The 22,808-nt window shown below is 50.3% G+C and overlaps 1 protein-coding gene across 3 annotated transcripts in view; it reads left to right on the plus strand.

Annotated features, from left to right (window-relative positions):
* Positions 1-6,639: 6,639 nt before the first annotated feature.
* RAP1GAP (RAP1 GTPase activating protein) overlaps positions 6,640-22,808 on the plus strand; it is a 158,504-nt gene continuing 142,335 nt past the window's right edge. For all 3 annotated transcript variants that reach the window (XM_082273666.1, XM_082273665.1, XM_082273667.1), the window contains exon 1: positions 6,640-6,730. In XM_082273666.1, the coding sequence (XP_082129792.1) occupies positions 6,687-6,730 (44 nt within the window). In that variant the 5' untranslated portion in view covers positions 6,640-6,686. The remainder of the gene's footprint in view (positions 6,731-22,808) is intronic.

Here is a 22,808-nt window from a genome sequence, read left to right on the forward strand (position 1 = left end):
TTTTGCGGTATCTTGCTTTATATGGTATATGATGTATAATGAAGATAGCGGGATGAAGGGCAGAGATGCCTGAGATGTGACTGGATGGTTTCTAAACCTTTATGAGTGATAAATGGCGCACTTTGTACTGCAAAACTTTTATATTTTATGTGTTTCTCAATGAGCTGGAAAAGAGATGGCTGAAAAGAGCTGCAGACTAGACCACAGTGCCACCTGCTGGCTAAGAATGACAAGATCTACAGACTAGACCACAGTGCCACCTGCTGGCTAAGAATGACAAGATCTACAGACTAGACCACAGTGCCACCTGCTGGCTAAGAATCACAAGAGCTGCAGACTAGACCACAGTGCCACCTGATGGCTAAGAATGGCAAAGTATGAATTACAGGTGCAGGGGGACGAGTAGGCTGGAAATTTCTGCCTCCAGGATCCATCTCATTGTGTTGGTTGCAGGGAATAGTATAGCTATGATTTCTTGAGGCTGGGTTCGTCGCTGGGGTTCAGAGGTTAGGTCCGAAGTTTTGCCTGAATTCGCACCTGAATGGGACCAGAATTTGCACAGGAACCTTTCTGATTGGACCTCGTCGGCTCTGAACCTGTGTGAACTCGCCTGTCATGCAGCATATGTTTGAACCCGGCCTCAATCTCAGCTACAGACTGACATCGGAAGGTCATGTGACTTTCAATCACAAGCTGACTTGTGGATCAGTTCTATGCATCACAACACAAACCTGGAGTTCCCCTTTAATGGTAGATGGAGGCATTGCGGCCTTCAGACACGAAAGGCGTTTGTGCGTCTAACAAAGGGGGCATTCAGCCCCCCGACTCCCCCCTCCTCCCCGTCCAATCACAGCTGCACTGACATTCCACAACTGTCCCCTCGGTGCCACCAGACGCCATCAGACCGAGTGCAATTATACAAGGAAATGCAAATCTACAGAGCCATGAAAAAGTATTCACATCCCCTGAAATTTCCCACATTTTCTCATGTTACAACCAAAAATGTAAATGCGGCACCATCTGTGGGCCCCTTACCCCGGGATAGGCACAGATTATCGGCCAGCTTGGAAAGGAAAGGGTAAAGGCTGTGTGTGATGCCATCTAGGGACTCCTTATCCCTGGATAGGTGCAGGTTACTGGCCAGCTTGGAGAGGAAAGGGTAAAGCCTGTGTGTGGTGCAATCTAGGGACTCCTTATCCCCAGATAGGCACAGATTATTGGCCAGCTTGGAGAGGAAAGGGTAAAGCCTGTGAGTGTGCCATCTAGGGACTCCTTATCCCCCGGATAGGAACAGATTATCGGCCAGTTTGGAGTGGAAAGGGTAAAGCCTGTGAGTGTGCCATCTAGGGACTCCTTATCCCCGGATAGGAACAGATTATCGGCCAGTTTGGAGTGGAAAGGGTAAAGCCTGTGAGTGGTGCCCTCTAGGGACTCCTTATCCCCGGATAGGCACAGGTTATCGGCCAGCTTGGAAAGGAAAGGGTTAAAGCCTGTGTGTGGTGCCATCTAGAGACTCCTTTTACCCAGGTAGGCGTCGGTTATCGGCCAGCTTGGAGAGGAAAGGGTTAAAGCCTGTGTGTGGTGCAATCTAGGGACTCCTTATCCCCGGATAGGCACAGATTATCGGCCAGCTTGGAAAGGAAAGGGTAAAGCCTGTGAGTGGTGCCATCTAGGGACTCCTTATCCCTGGATAGGCACAGATTATCGGCCAGCTTGTAAAGGAAAGGGTTAAAGCCTGTGTGTGGTGCAATCTAAGGACTCCTTATCCCGGGATAGGCGCAGATTGTTGGCCAGCTTGGAAAGGAAATTGTAAAGCCTGTGTGTGGTGCCATCTAGGGAGTCCTTATCCTCGGATAGGTGCAGGTTATCGGCCAGCTTGGAAAGGAAAGGGTAAAGCCTGGAAATGGTGCCATCTAGGGACTCCTTATCCTCGGATAGGCACAGATTATCGGCCAGCTTGGAAAGGAAAGGGTAAAGCCTGGGAGTGGTGCCATCTAGAGACTCCTTATCCTCGGATAGGCGCAGGTTATCGGCCAGCTTGGAGAGGAAAGGGTAAAGCCTGTGTGGTGCCATCTAGAGACTCCTTATCCCTGGATAGGTGCAGGTTATCGGCCAGCTTGGAAAGGAAAGGGTAAAGTCTGTGTGTGGTGCCATCTAGGGAGTCCTTATCCCCGGATAGGCACCGGTTATCGGCCAGCTTGGAGAGGAAAGGGTTAAAGCCTTTGAGTGGTGCCATATAGGGACTCCTTATCCCTGGATAGGCGCAGGTTATCGGCCAGCTTGGAAAGAAAAGGGTAAAGTCTGTGTGTGGTGCCATCTAGGAACTCCTTATCCTCGGATAGGCGCAGGTTATCGGCCAGCTTGGAAAGGAAAGGGTAAAGTCTGTGTGGTGCCATCTAGGAACTCCTTATCCCCGGATAGGCGCCGGTTATTGGCCAGCTTGGAAAGGAAAGGGTAAAGCCTGTGAGTGGTGCCATCTAGGAACTCCTTATCCCCGGATAGGCGCCGGTTATCGGCCAGCTTGGAGAGGAAAGGAATAAAGCCTTTGAGTGGTGCCATATAGGGACTCCTTATCCCTGGATAGGCACAGGTTATCGGCCAGCTTGGAAAGGAAAGGGTAAAGCCTGGGAGTGGTGCCATCTAGGGACTCCTTATCCTCAGATAGGCACAGGTTATCGGCCAGCTCGGAGAGGAAAGGGTTAAAGCCTGTCTGCGGCACGTGGCGCGAGTCAAGCATGAATTGATCGGTAAACACACTTAAACGGTATGAAATATTTACATTGATAAGAGAGCCTGGAAATCCATTATCACCAGATAAATAGAGACGAGGAAGAAGAGGAGCGAAGCGCGGTCAGTGCGCTTCCCAGGCGAACGCAGCCGGAGATGAAATGAAGGCTTTATTCGCTATAATATGCAATCGATCAACCAATGAGGACTATCACCAGACAAATGAGAAAATCTATCACTGAGGGGGCTCAACGGCCCCATCCCCCCCCCCCCCAAGAGATCATGTGACCCCACCGCCTTGACTATATAGGGTCCCTGCACAGTTACTGCGTCACCCTGCGTGCAGGGCGAAACGCGTAATGATTTTATATTGTGTAAATGGGGGAGAAGCCAGATTACGAGTTTTCGGTTTGCTGAAATTTCTGCAAAAACCTTGTTTCGCCATCTCAGATAAATGAAGTGGATAGGGGAGGGGATTACAGCAGCCTTTGTGTGGTTTTTAGGGATCCTATTGGCTGTGAATAGTCCCGAGGGTTATCAAAGTTGTTTTAATGCTTGTTTACACTAGCGGCTGCCATTGCCGCCCCTCTGAAAAGCGATAGGCAGTGGAATACTTTTCAGAGGACAGTTGATGGGGCAGCTGGGAAGGGGTATGTTGCCCTCTGGATGCATATTTTAACCCTTGAAAAACCTATAGCACCGCCCCGCAACTTCATGGATTGCCCCTCCTCCTGAATGAGTGGCACTGCCCACCTAATGTCACATGGGGCATATTATTTGCTGCAGCCACAAATCGAAATAATCAGGGGCGTGGCATGTGTACCACCCTGACTAGTTGGCATGTAATGTTAAAGAGGAACCCAGGGCCGGGACAAGGGGAGGTAGGAGGGGCCGCTGCCCTGGGCACTGTGGTATCACCCTCGGGGGCACCACAAAGAGATTGGTGATTGGATTTGTGTTGGAAGGGACAATTTGGGGGACGGCAAGGGGTAAGTATAGTTCTAGAAGGGGAAATTTGGGGGAGGGGGGAGTGCTAAGAGTTGTGATTTAGGAGGAATTGTGTTGGTGGGGGGGATTTGTGCTAGGAGTGGGGATTTTAGTGTTGGGAGGGGGGGGATTTTGAAGTGGGTGGGGGAGAAGATGTGCACTAGGAGGGGAAATTTTAGGGGTAGAGGATATGTGTTAGGAGGGGGTGAGTTTTTCTTTAGGGGGGAGGGCATTTGAGCCTTGGAGGATTTTGGGGGGGGGGGGCAAGGATTTGTGCCAAGAGGGGGATTTTAGCGAGGGGTGGATTTGTACTGGGAGGAGGGGGGGGATTTATGTTCAGGGGGTAAACATGTAGATAAGTGCTCAGTGTTTTTGTGGGGGATTTTATGATCACATATTGGGGGGGGGGGGGGGTTCGAATGTTAGCCCCCCTGGGCTCTAGATAGCCTTGTCCTTGCACTGGAGGAACCCCACTTATGTTGAGAAATAAACCCCTCCCCCTCCTGGGTGATCTCTGTACATTGCAGGGATTCTTACCTTCTGTGTATTATTATTTATTTATTTTTAACAACTTTGTTTATCAACAAAATCATGTGACTTTTCCCAGGAAAATTATGTTATTGTGTCTATAGGGCAACATTTGTGTCTAAATTCACTAAATACCCCCCCCCCCCCTCGATAATAAAACACACTATTATTATTATTATAATACAGGATTTATATATTACTGTTGTTATTATTATTCTTAAAACCATTATTATTATCATCATTGTTAATATTATCATTACTATTACTATTGTTATTATTATTATTATTATTCGTTATCATTATCATCATTATTATTATTAGCATCATCATTTGTATCATTACTATTATTAATATTCTCATTATTTTGTTATTAACAATATAATTATCATCATCATTATTATTATTATTTCCGTTATTAATATTATCCTTGTCATTATTCAGTCATTATTATTATTATTAATGTTATTATTATTATTTTTATTTTTTTATTATTATTTATCATCATCATTTTTATTTATTCTCATTATTTTTGTTATTATTATTATTATCATCATTGTTATCATAATTATCATTGTTCTTATCAGCATCGTTATTATTATTATTAATAATAATATTACTGTTATTTTTATCATTGTCATTATTCAGTCATTATTTTTAATATTATCATCATTATTATCATTATTAACATTACTATTTTTATTATTCTCATTATTTTTGTTATTAATAATATAATTATCATCGTAATTATTGTCATTGTTCTTATCATCATCGTAATTAATATTATCATCACCACCATTATTATTATTATTATTACCGTTATTATTATTATCATTGTAATTTTTTTATTATTATTTATCATCATCATTGTTATTATCCTCATTATTTTTATCATTAGCACCATCATCATTCTGAATATTCTCTTCATTATTGTTATTTCTGTTATTATTCTCAGTCTGGGGCACACAATCATTGTGGGTTAGGATGAGGCGGTCGGTGATACAATGTTGCTCTGGGTGGGTTGGTGAGTGCAGTGAATACGGACATTGATGGGGTGACAGGCGGGTGTATTGATGGGGTGACAGGCGGCTGTATTGATGGGGGTGACAGGCGGGTGCATTGATGGGGTGACAGGCGGGTGTATTGGTGGGGTGACAGGCGGCTGTATTGATGGGGTGACAGGCGGGTGCATTGATGGGTGACAGGCGGGTGTATTGGTGGGGTGACAGGCGGCTGTATTGATGGGGTGACAGGCGGGTGCATTGATGGGTGACAGGCGGGTGTATTGATGGGGTGACAGGCGGGTGTATTGGTGGGATGACAGGCGGCTGTATTGATGGGGTGACAGGCTGGTGTATTGATGGGGTGACAGGCGGGTGCATTGATGGGTGACAGGCGGGTGTATTGGTGGGGTGACAGGCGGCTGTATTGATGGGGTGACAGGCAGCTGTATTGATGGGGTGACAGGCGGGTGTATTGGTGGGGTGACAGGCGGGTGATTTGATGGGTGACAGGCGGGTGTATTGGTGGGGAGACAGGCGGCTGTATTGATGGGGTGACAGGCGGCTGTATTGATGGGGTGACAGGCGGGTGCATTGATGGGGTGACAGGCGGGTGCATTGATGGGGTGACAGGCGGGTGTATTGATGGGGTGACAGGCGGGTGCATTGATGGGGTGACAGGCGGGTGCATTGATGGGGTGACAGGCGGGTGTATTGATGGGGTGACAGGCGGGTGCATTGATGGGGTGACAGGCGGGTGTATTGGTGGGGTGACAGGTGGGTGCATTGATGGGGTGACAGGCGGGTGTATTGGTGGGGTGACAGGCGGCTGTATTGATGGGGTGACAGGCGGGTGTATTGATGGGGTGACAGGCGGCTGTATTGATGGGGTGACAGGCGGGTGTATTGATGGGGTGACAGGCGGGTGCATTGATGGGGTGACAGGCGGGTGTATTGATGGGGTGACAGGCGGGTGCATTGATGGGGTGACAGGCGGGTGTATTGATGGGGTGACAGGCGGGTGCATTGATGGGGTGACAGGCGGGTATATTGATGGGGTGACAGGCGGTGCATTGATGGGGTGACAGGCGGGTGCATTGATGGGGTGACAGGCGGGTGTATTGATGGGGTGACAGGCGGGTGCATTGATGGGGTGACAGGCGGGTGTATTGATGGGGTGACAGGCGGGTGCATTGATGGGGTGACAGGCGGGTATATTGATGGGGTGACAGGCGGTGCATTGATGGGGTGACAGGCGGGTATATTGATGGGGTGACAGGCGGTGCATTGATGGGGTGACAGGGACTCTTTATACTCTCATGTACTTAGTGAAACAAACAGAGTGTTAGTGAGGAGGAAGAGGAACGGAGGGGTGGGGGGGAGGAGGAGGAGGGGAGGGATAGACCCGTCCGGCTGTCACCCTCCAGACTGGCACAGAGTCTCACCATGAACCACAGGAAGAGGAGTTTCACATTTGGGGCTTATGGAGGGTATGTAGACTGCGGCCACCCGCTCCCAGCTCATCAGTGCAGGGTGGGCAACCGGGGACAGGATGGGGGGGGGGAGGGGGACGCCTGACTGGTGATTGGGTCAGCAGAGCCCCAGATTATCCCTCTGTCACGGATTACCGGAGAGACTCTCACCCTTCTAGGGGCTGCACAACCCACACTGATACACTGATTTACTGACACACCGATACACTGATTTACTGACACACTGATTTACTGACACACCGATACACTGATTTACTGACACAGTGATTTACTGACACACCGATACACTGATTTACTGACACACTGATTTACTGACACACCGATACACTGATTTACTGACACACCGATACACTGATTTACTGACACACTGATTTACTGACACACCGATACACTGATTTACTGACACACCGATACACTGATTTACTGACACACTGATTTACTGACACACCGATACACTGATTTACTGACACACCGATACACTGATTTACTGACACACTGATTTACTGACACACCGATACACTGATTTACTGACACACCGATACAATGATTTACTGACACACCGATACAATGATTTACTGACACACCGATACACTGATTTACTGACACACCGATACAATGATTTACTGACACACCGATACAATGATTTACTGACACACCGATACACTGATTTACTGACACACCGATTTACTGACACACTGACACCGACATACCAAATTAGTGGCACACGGACACACTGATTTACTGACACCAACATACCGATTTACTGACACCAACATACCGATTTACTGACACCAACACAGTGACATACTCCTCCAACTCTTCCATGGCAGAGAGATGGGTGCAGAGGGGGACACTGACAGTACAACTTCTCTATGCAATCACCTCTGCAGAGTCCACCAATCAGAGACCTTCATTTGGCTGATAGACTGCTAACTAATTTATCAAGGATCTGCAGAACATCGCTCCCCCCCTCCCTGACAGATCCATATTGATATATTCTGCAAATTATCCCAACTCTGACCTTTCTACAGATCTGCAGAACATCGCTCCCTCCCCTCCTGACAGGTCCATGATGATATATTCTGCAGAATATTCCTTTTCTGGTCTCTATGGTGATCTGCAGAACATCGCTCCATTCTATACATATCCTGATGGATCCATGTATTAATAACTTAGATTGTGGCCCAGTGGGGGGGGGGGGGGTATGTTCCGGGGGATCATGTATGGTGTAATCTGAGGGGGGGGGATCTGTTCCGGGGGATCATGTATGGTGTGATCTGAGGGGGGGGGATCTGTTCCGGGGGATCATGTATGGTGTGATCTGAGGGGGGGGGGATCTGTTCCGGGGGATCATGTATGGTGTAATCTGAGGGGGGGGGATCTGTTCCGGGGGATCATGTATGGTGTAATCTGAGGGGGGAGATCTGTTCCGGGGGATCATGTATGGTGTGATCTGAGGGGGGGGGGGATCTGTTCCGGGGGATCATGTATGGTGTAATCTGCTCTCCAATTTATAGGAAATAGATTTCTAGGAATGGGTGAAGGTTTGTCACAGCGAGGAACATGAAAGGAGAACTGTCTGTGTATCCGGAGATTGCCGCACTCAGAGACTTGTGAAAGCTTCCTGAGTGTGACATCCTGCTCCTAAATCATGACATCGAGCCTTCATGGAGCGCCATGATTGTGTGTCGCTCCTCGCTCCCCTCTCACTATCCTCATCATTCACACACTTCCACTTTGGGGGCAATTTTATTCCTTTGTTTTGCTGTAACAAATTATCGGCAGAAGCGGCTTTCCTTCATCCTCTCTGTCTCTGACCGGAGCCTCATACAGGGCCGTCCCATCTGGGAGGGGGCGGAGACTCTGTGGTAACGCTTTCACTAAGAGCCGGTTCACACTGGGGCAACTTGACAAATCGCCGTAGGTCGCCTGCCATAGATTAGCACAGGACCCGTTCTAATAGGATAAAGGGTCCTGTACTACTTTGGGGCAACCTGGAGCGACCTGCATTGACTTCAATGATATGAAGTCCGTGCATGTCTCTCTGAGGTCGCAGTGCGTGCTGTGCACCGCGACTTCACAGGACGCCCCGGCAAGTCGGGTCGCCTGTATGTGAACCGGCTCTAAGGGTACCTTGAGCTATTGATCTCTGTAAACAGGTTTTATTGTTTAGTAAACATGAGAAACAGAGGTGAGCGCTCCCTCTGCTGGCCGTATGAGAAAATACTAATTATACTTACCTTATTTTTTAAAAATACACTCACCGGGCACTTTATTAAGTGCACCTTGCTAGTAGGGGTTGGACCCCCTTTATTAGGTGCACCTTGCTAGTAGGGGTTGGACCCCCTTTATTAGGTGCACCTTGCTAGTAGCGGGTTGGACCCCCTTTATTAGGTCTTCCTTGCTATTAGCGGATTGGACCCCCTTTATTAGGTGCACCTTGCTAGTACGGGTTGGACCCCCTTTATTAGGTGCACCTTGCCAGTAGCAGGTTGGTCCCCCTTTATTAGGTCCACCTTGCTAGCAGCGGGTTGGACCCCCTTTATTAGGTCTTCCTTGCTATTAGCGGGTTGGACCCCCTTTATTAGGTGCACCTTGCTAGTACGGGTTGGTCCCCCTTTATTAGGTGCACCTTGCTAGCAGCGGGTTGGACCCCCTTTATTAGGTCTTCCTTGCTATTAGCGGGTTGGACCCCCTTTATTAGGTGCACCTTGCTAGTACGGGTTGGTCCCCCTTTATTAGGTGCACCTTGCTAGTAGCGGGTTGGACCCCCTTTATTAGGTCTTCCTTGCTATTAGCGGGTTGGACCCCCTTTATTAGGTGCTCCTTGCTAGTAGCGGGTTGGACCCCCTTTATTAGGTCTTCCTTGCTATTAGCGGGTTGGACCCCCTTTATTAGGTGCACCTTGCTAGTAGCAGGTTGGTCCTCCTTTATTAGGTCCACCTTGCTAGTAGTGGGTTGGACCCCCTTTATTAGGTCCTCCTTGCTAGTAGCGGGTTGGACCCCCTTTATTAGGTGCACCTTGCTAGTAGCGGGTTGGACCCCCCTTTATTAGGTCCTCCTTGCTAGTAGCGGGTTGGACCCCCTTTATTAGGTGCACCTTGCTAGTAGTGGGTTGGACCCCCTTTATTAGGTCCACCTTGCTAGCAGCGGGTTGGACCCCCTTTATTAGGTCTTCCTTGCTATTAGCGGGTTGGACCCCCTTTATTAGGTGCACCTTGCTAGTACGGGTTGGTCCCCCTTTATTAGGTGCACCTTGCTAGTAGCGGGTTGGACCCCCTTTATTAGGTCTTCCTTGCTATTAGCGGGTTGGACCCCCTTTATTAGGTCCTCCTTGCTAGTAGCGGGTTGGACCCCCTTTATTAGGTCCTCCTTGCTAGTAGCGGGTTGGACCCACTTTATTAGGTGCACCTTGCTAGTAGTGGGTTGGACCCCCTTTATTAGGTCCTCCTTGCTAGTAGCGGGTTGGACCCCCTTTATTAGGTGCACCTTGCTAGTAGCGGGTTGGACCCCCTTTATTAGGTGCACCTTGCTAGTACGGGTTGGACCCCCTTTATTAGGTGCACCTTGCTAGTAGCGGGTTGGACCCCCTTTATTAGGTGCACCTTGCTAGTAGCGGGTTGGACCCCCTTTATTAGGTGCACCTTGCTAGTAGCGGGTTGGACCCCCTTTATTAGGTCCTCCTTGCTAGTAGCGGGTTGGACCCCCTTTATTAGGTGCACCTTGCTAGTAGTGGGTTGGACCCCCTTTATTAGGTGCACCTTGCTAGTACGGGTTGGACCCCCTTTATTAGGTGCACCTTGCTAGTAGTGGGTTGGACCCCCTTTATTAGGTGCACCTTGCTAGTAGAGGGTTGGACCCCCTTTATTAGGTCCTCCTTGCTAGTAGTGGGTTGGACCCCCTTTATTAGGTCCTCCTTGCTAGTAGCGGGTTGGACCCCCTTTATTAGGTACACCTTGCTAGTAGCGGGTTGAACCCCCTTTATTAGGTACACCTTGTTAGTAGCGGGTTGGACCCCCTTTATTAGGTGCACCTTGCCAGTAGCAGGTTGGTCCCCCTTTATTAGGTCCTCCTTGCTAGTAGCGGGTTGGACCCCCTTTATTAGGTCCTCCTTGCTAGCAGCGGGTTGGACCCCCTTTATTAGGTCCTCCTTGCTAGTAGCGGGTTGGACCCCCTTTATTAGGTCCTCCTTGCTAGCAGCGGGTTGGACCCCCTTTATTAGGTCTTCCTTGCTAGTACGGGTTGGTCCCCCTTTATTAGGTGCACCTTGCTAGTAGCGGGTTGGACCCCCTTTATTAGGTCCTCCTTGCTAGTAGCGGGTTGGACCCCCTTTATTAGGTCCTCCTTGCTAGTAGCGGGTTGGACCCACTTTATTAGGTGCACCTTGCTAGTAGTGGGTTGGACCCCCTTTATTAGGTCCTCCTTGCTACTAGCGGGTTGGACCCCCTTTATTAGGTGCACCTTGCTAGTAGCGGGTTGGACCCCCTTTATTAGGTGCACCTTGCTAGTAGCGGGTTGGACCCCCTTTATTAGGTGCACCTTGCTAGTAGCGGGTTGGACCCCCTTTATTAGGTGCACCTTGCTAGTAGCGGGTTGGACCCCCTTTATTAGGTCCTCCTTGCTAGTAGCGGGTTGGACCCCCTTTATTAGGTCCTCCTTGCTAGTAGTGGGTTGGACCCCCTTTATTAGGTCCTCCTTGCTAGTAGCGGGTTGGACCCCCTTTATTAGGTGCACCTTGCTAGTAGTGGGTTGGACCCCCTTTATTAGGTGCACCTTGCTAGTACGGGTTGGACCCCCTTTATTAGGTGCACCTTGCTAGTAGCGGGTTGGACCCCCTTTATTAGGTGCACCTTGCTAGTAGCGGGTTGGACCCCCTTTATTAGGTGCACCTTGCTAGTAGAGGGTTGGACCCCCTTTATTAGGTCCTCCTTGCTAGTAGTGGGTTGGACCCCCTTTATTAGGTGCACCTTGCTAGTAGCGGGTTGAACCCCCTTTATTAGGTACACCTTGTTAGTAGCGGGTTGGACCCCCTTTATTAGGTACACCTTGTTAGTAGCAGGTTGGACCCCCTTTATTAGGTCCTCCTTGCTAGTAGCGGGTTGGACCCCCTTTATTAGGTACACCTTGTTAGTAGCCGGTTGGACTCCCCTTTTATTAGGTGCTCCTTGCTAATAGCAGGTTGGACCCCCCTTTTATTAGGTGCTCCTTGCTAGTAGCGGGTTGGACCCCCTTTATTAGGTGCGCCTTGCTAGTAGCGGGTTGGACCCCCTTTATTAGGTACACCTTGCTAGTAGCGGGTTGGACCCCCTTTATTAGGTGCGCCTTGCTAGTAGCGGGTTGGACCCCCTTTATTAGGTCCTCCTTGCTAGTAGCGGGTTGGACCCCCTTTATTAGGTGCACCTTGCTAGTAGTAGCGGGTTGGATCCCCTTTATTAGGTGCACCTTGCTAGTAGCGGGTTGGACCCCCTTTATTAGGTACACCTTGCTAGTAGTGGGTTGGACCCCCCTTTTATTAGGTGCTCCTTGCTAATAGCGGGTTGGACCCCCCTTTTATTAGGTGCCCCTTTCACAGCCTTTGGCCTGGGCCCCTCCGGGCCTGACAACCAACATTCCCAGGGCCCGCCCTCTTGCCATCCCACCAAATCCACCCACTGGCCATCCCTAAAATCCTTCAGGGCACCCACTTTTATTTTAACACTCTTTTGACTTAATATATGAAAATGAATCCAATCCAGCAAAGAGACATCCCCATATATTCGTAGGGACATCCCAATCCAGCAAAGAGACATCCTAATCCAGCAAAGAGACATCCCCATATATTCAAATGGACATCCCAATCCAGCAAAGAGACATCCCTTAGATTAAGGGTTTCCCTTAATTTGCAAGGATTTCCTATCACTTCCTGTTTTGGCCGTGGGACAGGAAGTGAAGGTAAATCTCCCCAATTGAAAAATCTGGCAGGGGTTATATACCTTCCGTACTCCATGCAAAAATATAAAAAAGAGGTTTTGTCTTCAGTTCTAATTTTATCTTTATTGAGGTCTCTTTATTTTTGGAGAAAGGCGACAAGCAATTTTCAACCAATTTTGTAAATGTTTTGCTTACTACAGTCATTTCCTATGATCTTCAGCGCCATCAAGTGGCCATTATGAGGTATTTCTCCTGACTGAGGTATTTCAGAGGAAATACTCGATTATGGCCACTAGATGGAGCTGACAATCATTGGAAACTACTGCATTAAGCTGAATACTGTCACATCTGGGGGGATGTTTGTCACATTTGTCCAACATGTCTGATGTGTCCATCCCAGAAAAACTATTACCATAAATTGGCCTCAAGTATACCAGAAACCAAAGCATTTTGTATAGAGTGGGGGAGGGGGGTTTAATATCGCTATCATCCCTATTTAAGCCGGGGATATAACCCCTCGCTGCTCTATCTATAGGGATAATGAGGGCTGATTAGAGCAGCTTCTCAGGATCCCCCCCCCCCAGCCAGGCCGGCTCTGTGATAATATACAGATCTCGGTCGGGGCCGGCCATGGTCTATGAGATGCTGAGTCTGCCGTTAATCTCTCGCTGTTCTTGTGGTTGAGCGATGAACTTTCCCCCAGCCACTCATTAATGGGAAGGAGGATTCTCCATAATTGGAGCTAATTAGCGCCTCCTCATTAGCGTGAGATTGGAGCTCGCCGGCGGTAGGGGGTTACTGTTGTGGAAAATAGCAGCTTAGGGACAAGTAGACTCTGTGCTCTCCGCGTCTGCAACCGCCACTGAATGACGCATCAATTCTACACCTGGGAGCCCTATGTAGGATGGGTACACCCGGGAGACCCCTATAGATGGGCACACCCAGGAGCCCCCTCTATAGGATGGGTACACCCTGGAGCCCCCTCTATAGGATGGGTACACCCAGGAGACCCCTATAGATCGGTACAATCAGGATACCCCTACAGATGGGTACACCCAGGAGACCCCTATAGATCGGTACACCCAGGATACCCCTATAGATCGGTACACCCTGGAGCCCCCTCTATAGGATGGGTACACCCAGGAGACCCCTATAGATGGGCACACCCAGGAACCTCCTATAGATAGGTACACCTAGGAGTCCCCTATAGGATGGGTACAAGGGGGAGCCGCCTATAAAATGGATACAACGGGGAGCCACCTATAGGATGGGTACAAAGGGGAGCCTCCTATAGGATGGGTACAAAGGGGAGCCTCCTATAGGATGGGTACAAAGGGGAGCCCCCTATAGGATGGATACAAAGGGGAGCCGCCTATAGGATGGGTACAAAGGGGAGCCTCCTATAGGATGGGTACAAAGGGGAGTTGCTTATACGATGGGTACAAAGGGGAGCTTCCTATAGGATGGGTACAACATGGAACCTCCTATAGGATGAATACAAAGGGGAGCCGACTATAGGATGGGCACAAAGGGAAGCCGCCTATAGGATGGGTACAAAGGGGAGCCGCCTATAGGATGGGTACAAAGGGGAGCCACCTATAGGATGAGTACAAAGGGGAGCCTCCTATAGGATGGGTACAAAGGGGAGCCGCCTATAGGATGGGTACAAAGGGGAGCCCCCTATAGGATGGGTACAAAGGGGAGCCTCCTATAGGATGGGTACAAAGGGGAGCCTCCAATAGGATGGGTACAAAGGGGAGCCGTCTATAGATGAGTACAAAGGGGAGCCCCCTATAGGATGGATACAAAGGGGAGCCGCCTATAGGATGGGTACAAAGGGGAGCCACCTATAGGATGGGTACAAAGGGGAGCCTCCTATAGGATGGATACAAAGGGGAGCCGCCTATAGGATGGGTACAAAGGGGAGCCTCCTATAGGATAGGTACAAAGGGGAGCCACCTATAGGATGGGTACAAAGGGGAGCTTCCTATAGGATAGGTACAAAGGGGAGCCCCCTATAGGATGGATACAAAGGGGAGCCGCCTATAGGATGGGTACAAAGGGGAGCCGCCTATAGGATGGGTACAAAGGGGAGCCACCTATAGGATGAGTACAAAGGGGAGCCTCCTATAGGATGGGTACAAAGGGGAGCCGCCTATAGGATGGGTACAAAGGGGAGCCCCCTATAGGATGGGTACAAAGGGGAGCCTCCTATAGGATGGGTACAAAGGGGAGCCTCCAATAGGATGGGTACAAAGGGGAGCCGTCTATAGGATGGGTACAAAGGGGAGCCTCCTATAGGATGGGTAGAAAGGGGAGCCACCTATAGGATGGGTACAAAGGGGAGCCGCCTATAGGATGGGTACAAAGGGGAGCCACCTATAGGATGGGTACAAAGGGGAGCCTCCTATAGGATAGGTACAAAGGGGAGCCTCCTATAGGATAGGTACAAAGGGGAGCCGCCTATAGGATGGGTACAAAGGGGAGCCTCCTATAGGATAGGTACAAAGGGGAGTTGCTTATACGATGGGTACAAAGGGGAGCTTCCTATAGGATGGGTACAACAGGGAACCTCCTATAGGATGGGTACAAAGGGGAGCCGCCTATAGGATGGGTACAAAGTAGAGCTGCACGATTAATCGTATGAAAATCGCGATCTCGATTCACCCCTCCTGACGATCTAACCCTGAAATATGCTCGATTCTTTGCATAGCTGCATAGCAGAGAACAGCTGTGGAAAAAAAAAAAAAAAAAAGCCTCCTGGCAAACGCTATCAGCAAAGTCTCCCAGTAACTATAAACAAAAATGATTACATTGTATCTTTTCCTTCCCTCTGCCATGGAGAAAGGAAATTTAACCTCTTAAAGACTGGATCTTTTTCTGACATTTGTTGTTTGCAAGTTAAAATCATTTTTTTTTGCTAGAAAAGTACTTAGAACCCCCAAACATTTTATATATTTTTTTTAGCAGAGACCCTAGAGAATAAAATGGCGATTGTTGTAATATTTTATGTCACACTGTATTTGCGCAGCAGTCTTTCAAACGCAATTAATAGACTTTAATGAATAAAAAAAAAAAAAAAAACGTAACAGTACAGTTATCCCAATTTTTTTTGTTACACAGAGAATCGTGAGAGAATCGTGATCTTTATTCCAAGCTAAAAAATCGTGATTCTCATTTTGGCCAGAATCGTGCAGCTCTAGTACAAAGGGGAGCAATCTATAGGATGAGTACAAAGGGGAGCAATCTATAGGATGGGTACAAAGGGGAGCCGCCTATAGGATGGGCACAAAGGGGAGCCGCCTATAGGATGGGTACAAAGGGGAGCAATCTATAGGATGGGTACAAAGGGGAGCAATCTATAGGATGGGTACACTGGGGAGCAATCTATAGGATGGGTACAAAGGAGAGCCACCTATAGGATGGGTACAAAGGGGAGCCGCCTATAGGATGGATACAAAGGGGAGCCGCCTATAGGATGAGTACAAAGGGGAGCCACCTATAGGATGAGTACAAAGGGGAGCAATTTATAGGATGGGTACAAAGGGGAGCCACCTATAGGATGGGAACAAAGGGGAGCAATCTATAGGATGGGTACAAAGGGGAGCCGCCTATAGGATGGGTACAAAGGGGAGCCGCCTATAGGATGGGTACAAAGGGGAGCCACCTATAGGATGGGAACAAAGGGGAGCCGCCTATAGGATGGATACAAAGGGGAGCCGCCTATAGGATGGGTACAAAGGGGAGCCTCCTATAGGATGGGTACAAAGGGGAGCCGCCTATAGGATGGATACAAAGGGGAGCCCCCTATAGGATGGGTACAAAGGGGAGCCTCCTATAGGATGGGTACAAAGGGGAGCCTCCTATAGGATGGATACAAAGGGGAGCCGCCTATAGATGAGTACAAAGGGGAGCCGCCTATAGGATGGGTACAAAGGGGAGCCGCCTATAGGATGGGAACAAAGGGGAGCCGCCTATAGGATGGGAACAAAGGGGAGCAATTTATAGGATGGGTACAAAGGGGAGCAATTTATAGGATGGGTACAAAGGGGAGCCACCTATAGGATGGGAACAAAGGGGAGCCTCCTATAGGATGGGTACAAAGGGGAGCCTCCTATAGGATGGGTACAAAGGGGAGCAATTTATAGGATGGGTACAAAGGGGAGCCACCTATAGGATGGGAACAAAGGGGAGCAATCTATAGGATGGGTACAAAGGGGAGCCGCCTATAGGATGGGTACAAAGGGGAGCCGCCTATAGGATGGGTACAAAGGGGAGCCGCCTATAGGATGGGTACAAAGGAGAGCAATTTATAGGATGGGTACAAAGGGGAGCCACCTATAGGATGGGAACAAAGGGGAGCCGCCTATAGGATGGGTACAAAGGGGAGCCGCCTATAGGATGGGTACAAAGGAGAGCAATTTATAGGATGGGTACAAAGGGGAGCCACCTATAGGATGGGAACAAAGGGGAGCCTCCTATAGGATGGGTACAAAGGGGAGCCTCCTATAGGATGGGTACAAAGGGGAGCCGCCTATAGGATGGATACAAAGGGGAGCCGCCTATAGGATGGGTACAAAGGGGAGCCTCCTATAGGATGGGTACAAAGGGGAGCCGCCTATAGGATGGGTACAAAGGGGAGCCGCCTATAGGATGGGAACAAAGGGGAGCCGCCTATAGGATGGGAACAAAGGGGAGCCGCCTATAGGATGGGTACAAAGGGGAGCAATTCATAGGATGGGTACAAAGGGGAGCCGCCTATAGGATGGGTACAAAGGGGAGCCGCCTATAGGATGGGTACAAAGGGGAGCCGCCTATAAGATGGGTACAAAGGGGAGCCGCCTATAGGATGGGTACAAAGGGGAGCCGCCTATAGGATGAGTACAAAGGGGAGCCACCTATAGGATGGGTACAAAGGGGAGCAATTTATAGGATGGGTACAAAGGGGAGCCGCCTATAGGATGGGTACAAAGGGGAGCCGCCTATAGGATGGGTACAAAGGAGAGCAATTTATAGGATAGGTACAAAGGGGAGCCACCTATAGGATGGGAACAAAGGGGAGCCGCCTATAGGATGGGTACAAAGGGGAGCCACCTATAGATGAGTACAAAGGGGAGCCGCCTATAGGATGGGAACAAAGGGGAGCAATTTATAGGATGGGTACAAAGGGGAGCCTCCTATAGGATGGGTACAAAGGGGAGCCTCCTATAGGATAGGAACTGGGACTAAGTCTTATAGCAAACAGTTCCCATAATTCAGGGAAGGGTAAAAGGGGAAATTGTCCCAAACCCAGCAATACAGATACTGGTAGTGTGCCCCTGAAAATGATTGCTGTGACCTGCGGTGTGATTTCCCCACTGCCCTATAGTCTGGGATCATGGCTCTGCTCTGTAGTCTGGGATCATGGCTCTGCCCTATAGTCTGGGATCATGGCTCTGCTCTGTAGTCTGGGATCATGGCTCTGCTCTGTAGTCTGGGATCATGGCTCTGCTCTGCTCTGTAGTCTGGGATCATGGCTCTGCCCTGTAGTCTGGGATTATGGCTCTGCCCTGTAGTCTGGGATCATGGCTCTGCTCTGTAGTCTGGGATCATGGCTCTGCCCTGTAGTCTGGGATCATGGCTCTGCTCTGTAGTCTGGGATCATGGCTCTGCTCTGTAGTCTGGGATCATGGCTCTGCTCTGCTCTGTAGTCTGGGATCATGGCTCTGCTCTGCTCTGTAGTCTGGGATCATGGCTCTGCCCTGTAGTCTGGGGTCATGGCTCTGCTCTGTAGTCTGGGATCATGGCTCTGCTCTGTAGTCTGGGATCATGGCTCTGCCCTGTAGTCTGGGATCATGGCTCTGCCCTGTAGTCTGGGATCATGGCTCTGCCCTGTAGTCTGGGATCATGGCTCTGCCCTGTAGTCTGGGATCATGGCTCTGCCCTGTAGTCTGGGATCATGGCTCTGCCCTGTAGTCTGGGATCATGGCTCTGCTCTGTAGTCTGGGATCATGGCTCTGCTCTGTAGTCTGGGATCATGGCTCTGCCCTGTAGTCTGGGATCATGGCTCTGCCCTGTAGTCTGGGATCATGGCTCTGCTCTGTAGTCTGGGATCATGGCTCTGCTCTGTAGTCTGGGATCATGGCTCTGCCCTATAGTCTGGGATCATGGCTCTGCTCTGTAGTCTGGGATCATGGCTCTGCTCTGCTCTGTAGTCTGGGATCATGGCTCTGCTCTGTAGTCTGGGATTATGGCTCTGCCCTGTAGTCTGGGATCATGGCTCTGCCCTGTAGTCTGGGATCATGGCTCTGCCCTGTAGTCTGGGATCATGGCTCTGCCCTGTAGTCTGGGATCATGGCTCTGCTCTGTAGTCTGGGATCATGGCTCTGCTCTGTAGTCTGGGATCATGGCTCTGCCCTGTAGTCTGGGATCATGGCTCTGCTCTGTAGTCTGGGATCATGGCTCTGCTCTGTAGTCTGGGATCATGGCTCTGCTCTGTAGTCTGGGATCATGGCTCTGCTCTGTAGTCTGGGATCATGGCTCTGCCCTATAGTCTGGGATCATGGCTCTGCTCTGTAGTCTGGGATCATGGCTCTGCCCTGTAGTCTGGGATCATGGCTCTGCCCTGTAGTCTGGGATCATGGCTCTGCTCTGTAGTCTGGGATCATGGCTCTGCTCTGTAGTCTGGGATCATGGCTCTGCTCTGTAGTCTGGGATCATGGCTCTGCCCTGTAGTCTGGGATCATGGCTCTGCTCTGTAGTCTGGGATCATGGCTCTGCCCTGTAGTCTGGGATCATGGCTCTGCTCTGTAGTCTGGGATCATGGCTCTGCTCTGTAGTCTGGGATCATGGCTCTGCTCTGTAGTCTGGGATCATGGCTCTGCTCTGTAGTCTGGGATCATGGCTCTGCTCTGTAGTCTGGGATCATGGCTCTGCTCTGTAGTCTGGGATCATGGCTCTGCCCTGTAGTCTGGGATCATGGCTCTGCTCTGTAGTCTGGGATCATGGCTCTGCTCTGTAGTCTGGGATCATGGCTCTGCCCTGTAGTCTGGGATCATGGCTCTGCTCTGTAGTCTGGGATCATGGCTCTGCCCTGTAGTCTGGGATCATGGCTCTGCCCTGTAGTCTGGGATCATGGCTCTGCCCTGTAGTCTGGGATCATGGCTCTGCTCTGTAGTCTGGGATCATGGCTCTGCTCTGTAGTCTGGGATCATGGCTCTGCCCTGTAGTCTGGGATCATGGCTCTGCCCTGTAGTCTGGGATCATGGCTCTGCTCTGTAGTCTGGGATCATGGCTCTGCTCTGTAGTCTGGGATCATGGCTCTGCCCTGTAGTCTGGGATCATGGCTCTGCCCTGTAGTCTGGGATCATGGCTCTGCCCTGTAGTCTGGGATCATGGCTCTGCTCTGTAGTCTGGGATCATGGCTCTGCTCTGTAGTCTGGGATCATGGCTCTGCTCTGTAGTCTGGGATCATGGCTCTGCTCTGTAGTCTGGGATCATGGCTCTGCTCTGTAGTCTGGGATCATGGCTCTGCCCTATAGTCTGGGATCATGGCTCTGCCCTGTAGTCTGGGATCATGGCTCTGCCCTGTAGTCTGGGATCATGGCTCTGCTCTGTAGTCTGGGATCATGGCTCTGCTCTGTAGTCTGGGATCATGGCTCTGCTCTGTAGTCTGGGATCATGGCTCTGCCCTGTAGTCTGGGATCATGGCTCTGCCCTGTAGTCTGGGATCATGGCTCTGCTCTGTAGTCTGGGATCATGGCTCTGCTCTGTAGTCTGGGATCATGGCTCTGCCCTGTAGTCTGGGATCATGGCTCTGCTCTGTAGTCTGGGATCATGGCTCTGCCCTATAGTCTGGGATCATGGCTCTGCTCTGTAGTCTGGGATCATGGCTCTGCCCTGTAGTCTGGGATCATGGCTCTGCCCTGTAGTCTGGGATCATGGCTCTGCTCTGTAGTCTGGGATCATGGCTCTGCTCTGTAGTCTGGGATCATGGCTCTGCTCTGTAGTCTGGGATCATGGCTCTGCTCTGTAGTCTGGGATCATGGCTCTGCTCTGTAGTCTGGGATCATGGCTCTGCTCTGTAGTCTGGGATCATGGCTCTGCTCTGTAGTCTGGGATCATGGCTCTGCTCTGTAGTCTGGGATCATGGCTCTGCCCTGTAGTCTGGGATCATGGCTCTGCTCTGTAGTCTGGGATCATGGCTCTGCCCTGTAGTCTGGGATCATGGCTCTGCTCTGTAGTCTGGGATCATGGCTCTGCTCTGTAGTCTGGGATCATGGCTCTGCCCTATAGTCTGGGATCATGGCTCTGCCCTGTAGTCTGGGATCATGGCTCTGCCCTGTAGTCTGGGATCATGGCTCTGCTCTGTAGTCTGGGATCATGGCTCTGCTCTGTAGTCTGGGATCATGGCTCTGCCCTATAGTCTGGGATCATGGCTCTGCTCTGTAGTCTGGGATCATGGCTCTGCCCTGTAGTCTGGGATCATGGCTCTGCCCTGTAGTCTGGGATCATGGCTCTGCTCTGTAGTCTGGGATCATGGCTCTGCTCTGTAGTCTGGGATCATGGCTCTGCTCTGTAGTCTGGGATCATGGCTCTGCTCTGTAGTCTGGGATCATGGCTCTGCTCTGTAGTCTGGGATCATGGCTCTGCTCTGTAGTCTGGGATCATGGCTCTGCTCTGTAGTCTGGGATCATGGCTCTGCCCTGTAGTCTGGGATCATGGCTCTGCTCTGTAGTCTGGGATCATGGCTCTGCCCTGTAGTCTGGGATCATGGCTCTGCTCTGTAGTCTGGGATCATGGCTCTGCTCTGTAGTCTGGGATCATGGCTCTGCTCTGTAGTCTGGGATCATGGCTCTGCTCTGTAGTCTGGGATCATGGCTCTGCTCTGTAGTCTGGGATCATGGCTCTGCTCTGCTCTGTAGTCTGGGATCATGGCTCTGCTCTGTAGTCTGGGATCATGGCTCTGCTCTGTAGTCTGGGATCATGGCTCTGCTCTGTAGTCTGGGATCATGGCTCTGCTCCTGCTGGCTAATGAGGTTCAGGTGTGCTGCTGTCAGGAGAACCAGAAAACCAGTCAGCTGTATGTAATACTCTCCTGTCACGTTTGGTGTCAGTTGGGGATCCTGGGAAAGCTGCACAGTGGTGAGCAGGTGGGTGATCTCTGCCATTAATGATTATTCCTGTGGGGTGTATTGTAGTCCAGTGTGTGGGGTGTATTGTAGTCCAGTGTGTGGGGCGTATTGTAGTGCAGTGTGTGGGGTGTATTGTAGTGCAGGGTGTATTGTAGTGCAGTGTGTGGGGTGTATTGTAGTGTGGGGTGTATTGTAGTGCAGGGTGTGGGGTGTATTGTAGTGCAGGGTGTATTGTAGTGCAGTGTGTGGGGTGTATTGTAGTGCAGGGTGTATTGTAGTGCAGTGTGTGGGGTGTATTGTAGGGCGGTGTGTGGGGTGTATTGTAGTGCAGTGTGTGGGGTGTATTGTAGTGCAGGGTGTATTGTAGTGCAGTGTGTGGGGTGTATTGTAGTGCAGTGTGTGGGGTGTATTGTAGTGCAGGGTGTATTGTAGTGCAGTGTGTGGGGTGTATTGTAGGGCGGTGTGTGGGGTGTATTGTAGTGCAGTGTGTGGGGTGTATTGTAGTGCAGGGTGTATTGTAGTCCAGTGTGTGGGGCGTATTGTAGTGCAGTGTGTGGGGTGTATTGTAGTGCAGGGTGTATTGTAGTGCAGTGTGTGGGGTGTATTGTAGTGTGGGGTGTATTGTAGTGCAGGGTGTGGGGTGTATTGTAGTGCAGGGTGTATTGTAGTGCAGTGTGTGGGGTGTATTGTAGTGCAGGGTGTATTGTAGTGCAGTGTGTGGGGTGTATTGTAGTGCAGTGTGTGGGGTGTATTGTAGGGCGGTGTGTGGGGTGTATTGCAGTGTGGGGTGTATTGCAGTGTGGGGTGTATTGTGGTGTGTGGGGTGTATTGTAGTGCGGTGTGGGGTCTATTGTAGGGCGGTGTATTGTAGTGTGGGGTGTATTGTAGGGCAGTGTGGTGTGGGGTGTATTGTAGTGTGGGGTGTATTGTAGTGCGGGGTGTGGGGTGTGTTTTAGTGTGGGGTGTAGTGTAGTGTGTGGGGTGTATTGTAGTGCAGGATGGGGTGTATTGTAGTGTGTGGGGTGTATTGTAGTGTGGGGTGGGGTGTATTG

This window comes from Pelophylax lessonae (genome assembly GCF_965119305.1).
Source record: "Pelophylax lessonae genome assembly, chromosome: 12".
NCBI lineage: Eukaryota > Metazoa > Chordata > Amphibia > Anura > Ranidae > Pelophylax > Pelophylax lessonae.